The 10,168-nt window shown below is 42.4% G+C and overlaps 2 protein-coding genes across 4 annotated transcripts in view; both read right to left on the bottom strand.

Moving 5' to 3' along the window:
- Positions 1 to 2,480: 2,480 nt before the first annotated feature.
- Positions 2,481 to 6,510, bottom strand: LOC115394389 (solute carrier family 22 member 13-like). Its single transcript, XM_030099694.1, has 10 exons — positions 5,991 to 6,510; positions 5,788 to 5,891; positions 5,450 to 5,604; positions 4,692 to 4,863; positions 4,485 to 4,605; positions 4,319 to 4,413; positions 4,028 to 4,242; positions 3,828 to 3,936; positions 3,560 to 3,754; positions 2,481 to 3,475 (listed from the first exon to the last, which is right to left on the bottom strand). The coding sequence occupies exons 1-10, from the start codon at positions 6,363 to 6,365 to the stop codon at positions 3,400 to 3,402; spliced, it is 1,617 nt and encodes a 538-aa protein (XP_029955554.1). The 5' UTR covers positions 6,366 to 6,510; the 3' UTR covers positions 2,481 to 3,399.
- A 725-nt stretch (positions 6,511 to 7,235) lies between these two features.
- Positions 7,236 to 10,168, bottom strand: part of oxsr1b (oxidative stress responsive kinase 1b) — a 36,110-nt gene continuing 33,177 nt past the window's right edge. For all 3 annotated transcript variants that reach the window (XM_030099824.1, XM_030099825.1, XM_030099826.1), the window contains one exon: positions 7,236 to 10,076. In XM_030099824.1, coding sequence (XP_029955684.1) covers positions 9,996 to 10,076 — 81 coding nt within the window. In that variant the 3' untranslated portion in view covers positions 7,236 to 9,995. The remainder of the gene's footprint in view (positions 10,077 to 10,168) is intronic.

The following is a 10,168-nucleotide window of genomic DNA, read 5'->3' as shown; positions in this document are numbered from 1 at the left end:
TGTGGCAGATCGTGGAGCAAAAAGCAAACCTGCAAGAATCGGTCCATTCCCCAGCTTCCAATCAGAAAGACAGACAAAAAGGATGATGTCTGACTGGTTCATATCCCTAACATGAAAAAGTACGGATACGAGACTTAAATCACAGCGGGAAATATCTGCAATGTAACTCTGGCACTTGTTATCACTCCAATACATTTATTTATGGAGAATGTCTATGAAGACATTTGCAGCTGAAACATATTGCAGCACTAAAGACAAAGCTTCACCCATCCTTCACATTCTTATTATTTCAGAAGAGGCTCTCTGCACTCATGCATTTTCCTCTATCAAAGTAACTCATTACTTCATTTCCCTCTACTACATATCTGCCAGTTGCCAGACAAATGGTGCAATGGGAACACAATACCTACCGATGACAAACGCATTAAACTTGATGCCTGACATTGAGATGCCTCCTAAAAACTTGATCACTATATAAACGTAGATGTTGGGTGAGAAAGCAGCGCCGACACCAAACAGCAGGAGCAGGAGAACTGAAAGCAGGACCACAAAGCGTCGGCCCAACCTGCCGAGACAGAAGATCACAAATTAATGTTTTTATATGGCTTTATAAGCAGGAAATGCTTCATGCAAGTCCTCTCTATATACTCTATATCTTCTTTCTTTCACTTTGCATTTACAGTAAATTGTGATCCATGCAGTGATCTGTACCTGTCGGCCGCCTGCCCCATCACAAAGGCTCCAACCAGAAGGCCGACCATGTAGATGGACTGGGACACATCGGGCAGACTGCTCCTGGCACACACCAGATCAAACTGGAGACAGAAGCAGGGCCGAGGACAGAGAGAACAAGTCAGCTTCAGATCTTCTTCATCGTGATCTGACAGGTTCATGAAGTGGGAATCGCCCTCGTTTGTAATAGATAACCTCGACTCACTATCATGCAATATAGAAAGAGTCTCTCACATCTGCCACAAAGCTGGAGGTGCCTTCAGGTGCCTCAAAAGTCGATCCATTCGTACATCCCGTTGTGTCGTTAAGCCCATATTTTTCAATAGTTTCTAAGTCCAGGTCCACAGGGGAGAACATCTCGCAGCTCTCAAAGCTTCCATCCTGGCTCACTGGGATCGTCAGGTTCTTCCGTCTCTCCTGGGTCAGGTTGGGGCCTCGCTCCAGGATCCAGTCCGTGTTGCAGTGATGTGGGAATCTCAGTCCCGTGAACACCTGGCAGAGCACGTCAAACGCAGTGAAAACGTTTGGTACGAACACGGCGGCAACGAGCCGCTTCTGAAAGGAGCCGAACTCCCCGATGCCCCGCAGGATTTGCACAAAGTTGCTCATCTTTGTTTGTGGAGGGACTCAGGATGTACCCTGTAAAACACATTGATTTGGTTTGAGGGGGGTGTTAGATATCAAGAGTACACTTGGTTCTCTTGTAAATGTTTAAACTAGCAATCACATTGCTTTGATAGGCTTGTAAATCTACAAATAGGCTGACACAACAAACACATGAATACACACAACACACACACATTAAGGACAGTGAAAATACAATGGCTTTTTTTTTTTTGAAAAAGAAACTTAATATATCTTTAAGCACCACAGCTCAATCAGTGGCTTTTTAGACGACACATTTCTATTTATAATTATGCTTTTCTCATTGATTTCCTTTCACAGCAATTGATCATTCTTTAATCATCATCACTGAAAGTGAATTGCTCATCTATAAACTTGCACTGAAATTACTTTTTTTTTTCTCAATGTAATAACAAAGTGTCAAACCTTCCTGAAGAATTTGGCTTTTGCCAAAAACAAATGAAAAACTGAAGTCTTCTTGGTGAACCGACGTCGTGGCCTGTAATAAAATCAGACTCTCGTCTGTCTTCTGAAATCGTTACTCATTCATGACAACTCACTAAATGAGGCACATCGTAATCTTTTTGTGCCCCGGTAATCCGCCGATAGATAAGAGAGTGAATCATTCAACAATATACCAGCTGCATGCAGAAATCTGAGATCAGGAAGAGAAACAGAGCATGACTTTAAGGTTCAATAAAAAAATTATCGAGTCAGCTGGAATATCAGAGTGAGATTTGATTATTGCAGAAGTTTTTTAAGCTAAAACTATTTAGGTTGTGGTATTGAATAACGGATATAGAAATGTTTTTGTTCAAATAATATCTATTTTATGTATAATTTGCTTATCATGTTTGAAATAAGACTAAAAAAGTCAAAATGTACATCAGAAATGAGTCCGTATTTCAGTTTCACATCAGAAAATGAACACTTGAATAGCAATAGTCATATTTTCACAAGATGAGATGTAAACACTTTCAAATCAATAAGTTTTAAGTATTAATTCTCCACAAATTTGTGTAACTCTAAAGCTATAAAATGACAGGGTTCAAGTCTTCATAGTGATTTCTTTATGGAACCAAAACACTGCGTGTGAAAAACTGTTCCGTTTATTGTGAGAAAAACAGGAGTGTGTCACATATTTACTTTCAGTACAATGGGATTGAAATGTATTTAAAAATCACACCTCGGTGTTGCATGTTTAAAGTACAACACCAGATGTGAACACGAGAAGAGAAGCTGCAGTGAGAGAAGCGCCGGTGAATCACACGAGGGCAGAGCAGCATAACAGAAGAAGCAAAACGATCTCTCCTAAGACAAAGATGTTAATAAATACAAAAGGATTTCTATAAAACTGCACTTTCAAACTATTTATAAAAAGAAAAGCAATATACATATACAGTATAATAACTTTATATACAGTATACAATTCTAATTTTAAAGCAGAACGCAACTTTGTACACATCATCAAAACTATGGATTTTAAAAATAAAGCGGCAGACGTGGTTGATTTATCTTCGTCACTCCAAAGCTTGTTGGGTTAATGGGTGACTCTAAATGATCTTACGATGTCAATAAGTGTGTGGATGATGATTTTGCATCTCTTCCTTTTCCCTGCAGTGGACTCTCGACCTGCGGACCGGTTTAACATCCAGGCTCCAGAAGTCATGTGTTGTGCAGATTACTGTTACCACTGCGGTTAAGTGAGCTCTTTCAAATCAGGACAACAGGTCTTCGATAACTCATCTGTCAAGTTTCCAGTTAGCAGCCTGATCATCCGTCCACCTGTCGACGTTTTTGAATTTTAAATCGGTACGTTTCTACAGATCGAAACGGTTCAACCTAACCCGATATGTGACATTGGCACAGTTTGAATGATCTATATAACACAGCATTCTGCTTTAATTCACAGCTCACAACCATATACTCACAAAACTCAGCTGAAACTGCCTCTCAGGAAACAATATACAAAAAATATTACCATAGCGAAGAAAAAGCTGTCTTCTTTTGATGAACTTACATAGAACAATGTGACCATATTTATTAGAATTTCGTGCTCTTCCCTTCTTTGTCTTCCATAAAAAGTGATCCTTTGTCGGCAGAGTCATCCTGAGGTTCTCTGAAAATACAAAAGTAAACTGACAGTTTACATGAAATTCCTTTGACTTTACGTTTTGTACTCTATATGGGATCAAACACTCACGTCGCTTCTGCAAATTCCTGAAGTTCAGCATTGCGAGTTTCAGGCAGCAGTAAGCACAGACCGCCAGCGACGACCGGGACGGTGCCATAAATCACCATGGGAATGGAGTGATGGTAGACGCCCAGGAGCTTGATCAGCGGGGCGAGGATTCCCGCCACACGAGCAAACATGGCGTTCAGACCCACGCCGTTCTGCCTGCAGGCGACACACTCATCATCAATCTGATGGCATCTAATCTGAAACAACCCTGACGAATATAATTCCTCACCTTATAACAGTAGGGTATAATTCAGCAGTGTAAACATAGATAATGGAGAAGCTGCTTGTGGCAGCAAATTTTCCCACTACAGCGATGACCGTTACCACGATCGGAAGATCTAACAAACAAGGAAAAGTTAAATTTTTTTTTTTTTTTTTAAATAACATTAAAAATATTCCCAAGTACCAAATGCCCAGATATGAAATTACCTTTTGGAATGGCGATGATCACCAGACAACAAACACCTCCGAGGAAAAGCACCCCTGCTTGACACGGTCTCCTCCCAAAGTACTGGAGGCAAGGCAAGGATCCCAGACGAGCGGGTATCTCAACTAACCCAAAGATGACCTGCGTGACGTAAATATCCAGACCAAAGCTTCCCACGTTCAGGCTCAGGCCGTAGTACGTCAGACTGGTCCCAAACCTGTAGAGAGAGCGAAGATTCCAGTCGCTCCGCGGGGATGATGGTGCAAATCGTTGAGGTTGACGTCAAGACTCACCAGACGAAGCTCATTATGAGAGCACGTTTTCTCAGATAAGACTTCCTGAAGATGTCCAGTAGGTTTCCACCTTTGGTTGTACCATCATACTCCAGCTGAACAATTCAAGCAACACTTTTGGGTGAGAAATCCATTGTTTGGTTGACGTGTGTTCAGTGATTCTCACCTTATCCAGCAGGTCCTCTGGGACGTCTCTCCCATTTATTTTGGCTGTTTTCCGGATCAACCTGATGGCCTCGTCCTTCCTCCTCCGGGTAATGAGCCACCGAGCCGACTCTGGGAGGATCCTGATCGACACACAGTCAAACTAGCAAAATTAGCTTTATATATTGGGTGAAAAATGAGGGAGGTTCAATGAGCGACGTGCGCTGACCAGAAGTAGATTCCAAGCACAATCAGAAGAGGGCTGAAGAGAACCATCTGCAGGATCCTCCAGTTGGGAATCAAATAGGCTAATCCGGGCAAAATCATGAGTCCAACCGGGAAGGAGGACTGGCAGAGGATGGTGCAGTGAGCGAATTTGGAGGAGTCGCTCCATTCTCCTCCTTCAAAACAGCAAATCAGGGAAACAATATGTTGCAAACATGCAGCACTATTTCTAAAAAAAAAATAGAAACAAATGTCCTTCTTTCCATTTTAAAATCATATGGAAACAAATTTTACAATATCCAACTTTTTTATTTCATATGCACAGTAAATGTTTGGAAGATGGTTTCTTTTCTATGCTTCCTGCCAATAAATCTTGCACCACTGGAAAGTTTGTATAGAAACAAATCCACAAAGTGGAAGGCAGGAGGCAAAAGCCTGGAAAGGCCAGAACATCTGCTAAAGACAAACAAGCAGGACTCAAAGATAAAGGACGAAAAATGACAACTCAAACAAGGAGGAACAATCAGGTGAGGAGAAGAGTCAGAGCTGAACCCAGACTGAGACGAGGAGCAGCTGCTGGAACGTTTGATGAAGCCGTCGTGAGGCGGGTGGGGGGATTCAAGAAAGCGTGACAGACTCTCCCCCAAATCAAACAACATTCAGTTAGCTCTATGTTTGTTTGGTTAAATGGCATTTTTCACTTTGAAATTTCACTTCCTGCGATAAAGACACAGAGGCGCTAAATCCAGCTGTCGCACGTACCTATCACAAAAACATTGCCGATGATGCCTGAAATGGAGATGCCACCGATACTTTTGATGACTATATAGACGTAGATGTTGGGTGAGAAAGCGATGCCCACTCCACACAGGAGCAGCATCAGTAAGGACAGCAGGACCACAAAGCGCCGGCCAAATCTGCAGAGAAGAAAAGATTCGCTTTCAGAAAGCCACGTTCCTAACGGCAGATCCTTCTTGTGTTGTGGACAAAATAAGATGACAGGCGGACAGAATGCAAACATCTCAATGTGGAAGAGATGAAACGGAAAATCTCTGTGTGCGCTGGTCATTAATCATTAGAATTAGAGCAGCCTTCCGAACCTGTCGGCCATCTGGCCCATCACCAAGGCTCCCACCAGAAGCCCGGCCATGTAGATGGACTGCGACGCCTCGATCAGGCTGCTTTCCTCACACACCAGGTCGAACTGACGATAGAAAAACCAGCCGAGAAAACACCACATTTTCAACTACTAGGGACGATAACAAGACAGGAGACTTTTGCGGGAGAAATGAGCTTCTCTTACGTCAGTCACAATACTGGAGGCACTTTGGGATTTGTCAAAATCTGATCCATTCTTACATCCTGTTGTGTCGTTAAGCCCATACTTTTCAATAGTTTCTAAATCCAGATCCACGGGAGAGAACATCTTGCAGCTCTCAAAGCTTCCATCCTGCCTCACCGGGATCGTCAGGTTCTTCTGTCTCTCCCGGGTCAGGTTGGGTCCTCGCTCCAGGATCCAGTCCGTGTTGCAGTGATGAGGGAAGCTCAGTGCCGTGAACACCTGGCCGATCACATCAAACGCCACAAATATGCTGGGGATGAACAAAATCGCCACCAGACGCTTCTGGAATAATCCAAACGAGCCGATCTCCTTCAGGATCTGCCCGAAGTCGCTCATCTTGACTGCTGGAGGCGGTTGTGTAACATGTGAGGAAGATTTGGCTTTAAGCACAGCTCAGCTCGACTCTTGTCCTGCGAGTTAATGTTTAAGCTGACAATCATGGCGCGTTTATAGCCTGTCCAATTGCTAACAGACAACCAAGGAATACCGGCAGCTGACATCTGTCAAGGAATCGAAGCTTCGCACTAAATGGACTAAATCACATGAAAACAGATTATCGAGATTCTATCTGATAAAAGTCTGTATGTTTTCATTATGGATACACTGAATCAATCCACAAAATAGCAGCTCTTTTCTGATTTGCCACATAAAAACAAGGAGCTGCAAACATTCAGTAGACCATCCAGAGGATATCTGATCAACTCGCACCTCTGGTTTACAGATGCTCATCATAAAATGTTCACTAAATAGCCCGCTGTAAATGAAGTCGGCCGGTTTTCCACATTCAAATATAAACTCCTGATCACTTCGGAGGACATGTGGCGTCGTTATATCAGGTGATTTTATGAGTTGGTAGTTCGATCCCTGCTGGCAGTGAACTCCAAATCTCTGATATGAAGGAAAGATGTTACCAAACACTGTCAGGAAGCATTGATTACTGTGGTGAAAATACAGTATTCACATCAGACGTCTACATAATAAATGGGAATTTTAGATCTACACTAATATTCTGGAGCAGCCTTGTTCAGTCACTTATGGCAGACAATAAAGATAAAAGAGCAAACATGTTTTATCTAACCCGCTTAAAAGGTTATTAAATGTAATTTTCCAGCGGAGAGATACAGCAGGAGAGAAGAAGGAAGAGCGAGGGCCGGAAGATCTCCAGGTGACGTGTTAGTGTCTCATTCAAAATCACAGGAGGAGGAGGCCGATATGCTCATTCTTTATTGATTAAAAATAATTGACAGAAACATGCTTTCAACTCCAAAAAAGAAAGAAAGAAAGAAAGAAAGAAATTGAAAATAGAGCAGATGAGAAAGAAAAACAGGTGGAAAATTCAGATATATTACAGCGCTGGCTGGTTATTGCCTGAACGGACGAGCGTTTGGCCGTTTGTTCAGTTGCTACAGCGGCGTTAGACCGAGGAGAAGCAGGACAGAAGAGAAACCCATGAAAACTTCAGACACACACACACTCTCTCACACACACTGAACCTGCAGTCAGCAGCAGGAGAATGGCACTAAATACTGGAAACCTCAGAGCCCGTCGTGTTGTGGCTCCACACACCTGTATACCTTTATTTCATTTAACAAGAACTACATTTTCAAAGACACTGAAAATCTGAATCAAAACCAAGACATAATGTCAAAAAAAAAAAGAAAAGAAACAAAAAACAAACAAACACTTGGTCATTTTCAATTTAAGGCGAGAGTTAAGTTTAACATGTTTATAGTCAAAATACAAAGATTTCCTCTTAATATTTAATCTGCAAGCAAACAATGCATTTAATTTCATTCAGTATGGCATTTGGAGGGTTACTACATTAGCACATCACCAAATTAAATAGTGAAACTTCGCCGGCGTTTCGGATTCGCCACGTGGTCGATGCGCGAACACATCAAACGTAACCGAAAGGATGCGGCAGACGGGCAAGATGGCGGACTCCCTCCGTCCGTACCCGAAGTACATCTCAGATCATTCAAAGTGTTTTACAATCACGGCTGAAACGTCCTCTTTTTGAGCGGCTGAAAGCAGCTGTACACCTGCAGATGTGGCTACAGACTAAATCTAGTGTAAACAGCCTCCGCCTGGGCGTCATTTGAGAGTTTGTTATTGATCGTTAGCTCAGAATTTGGAGGGGGTCACGGATTGATCAGTGGATGGGAACAGCTGTGGCGCATCTGAACGCTTCAAAGGCAACAGATGAAGACCGGGGATCATTAAAAACGGTAAATGAGCGTCGAGCGTGTCGGCGAAACGAGGGGGTTCAAAGCTAGAGTCTGCAGAGTCGTCGCCGCCGCCGTCTCTCTTCACGCGGCGAGGCGACTCACAATCGTGTCAGGAAAAAAAAAAAAAAAAAAAAAAAGGCCTAAAGTGAAACACCCTGTATAAAAACAAATCAAAGCCAAGTGTCCTTATTTACACACTAGAGGTTAAATCAAGTACTGATGTTTCATCCACATAAACAGAGACGCACTGAAGTCCTTTTCCTTTAGGAACATCTGAAACTCCGTCTCACACACACACACACACACACACACCTGCTCACACCGGGGCCAATGTGGCTCAGTCGGCAGAGCAGGTCGACCCCCAAACTCTCCTCAGTGGAGGGACTGAGCGCCTCCAGCGGTGCGTGAACGCCGTTATCAACGAAAAGCGCCTTGCGGCTGCTCAAGCAGTTGAAGAAAAAGAAAGAAAGGAAAAAGGACAAAGGCGTAATATAAGTTAAATCCATTCACCGTGTGGTTCCAGCTGGTGCGAAAACCTTTTACTCATCGACTCCTTTCTAATCACATCTGGAGGAAAGACGAGTTTTAAGCTGCGTTGGTTCGTTTTGACTTCAGTAACCTCAGAAATGAAAAACACCTTTTTTTTTTCTTCTTTTTTTAAATAAGTGTGTAACATTTAATGTAGCGTAAACAAATCCCACTGAGAAGTGGGAGTTCAGAAAACTGGGGACTTTTCTGAAAGCTCAGAGAACGTTTCTCAATACGGCGCCGATCACTTCCTCACTCTGCAGCACAGTTAAGCTGAAAAGCAGCATGAATTTATTTATCTAGTCAATGTAACTAGCTGCGGATTTAAAAAAAAAAAAAAAACATCCTGTACATAAGTTTGACCTTAAATGTTTTTCTCTTTCCTGCAGTTTATGTGACAATTCCAACTGCAAGGTGGGAATTTCCTTTCGAATTCCCAGCTACATGAACGCTCCTTCAATTTTAATATCTCGTACAAACAGTTAATATCCGTTTGGTGAGTCTAATCGTTTGTGCCAATATTTGATGTTTTGGAAAGCTATCAAACCTTTATTATCAGTGAGATAATAGTACGCTAACAAGTTAGCTTCACTCTTTTGTGCAATTTCCCTGCTTACAGAGAACTAAAACTAACCTCATACTCCTGCTTTGGCATTTCCTCCGCTGCTAATATTTCTTCTATTTTTTTTTTTTTTTGCTTCCAGCCCCCGAATCCAGATAAAGTAAAAAGTATTGACATCAGCTTCAAAACCACATTCTGTGCACCTCCGACAACGCGTTTCACAACGTGCATTCAGTAGTTCTGATGGGTATAAGGCAATCGTTACACTTATTCAAGGGAGTTAAGTTCAGATTGTGCAAATGCGTCACATATTATAAAGAGAAAATGAACAGAATGAGGGAGCCCAGAGCGGGACAAAACAAATTCAAACAGTCTGCTGTAGATGCTTGCGTCCTTCTACATAAACACTGTAAACGTTTTTGTTTTTTCTCCCGTCACTCTCATACTGTTGGTTTCTGATACTTCAGCGGACCGCGAGGCGGCATTGTATAATCCTATGGGTGACAAAATGGTACTGTTTTCTTTGGCAGTAGTGGTTTCTTTACAGCCATGGAAAGAAAAAAAAATGCATTAAACTAGTTTTTCTTTTTTTTTTTTTTCAGTTTTCACATTTTTTAGGCAAGTCACGGTCCCAGGTAGAACAACGGTTTACGGAGGACTGATGCTGAGCTGAGCAAAGCCCATCAGCTTCACGTCGTCTGGTATTTCGGATGCCTCGATTCCCGAAGCCTGCCAGGGGGGAAAAGAAAAATGGAGAGAGGAATTCATTAAAGCAGCCAGAATGCTATTTTTCATGGTGGTCATATCAGAGGAAGATCAAT

This window comes from Salarias fasciatus, chromosome 9, assembly GCF_902148845.1.
Source record: "Salarias fasciatus chromosome 9, fSalaFa1.1, whole genome shotgun sequence".
In the NCBI taxonomy this organism is placed as follows: domain Eukaryota; kingdom Metazoa; phylum Chordata; class Actinopteri; order Blenniiformes; family Blenniidae; genus Salarias; species Salarias fasciatus.
Note: the sequence above shows the minus strand (reverse complement) of the source record. Positions and strands in the feature narration are given on the sequence as shown.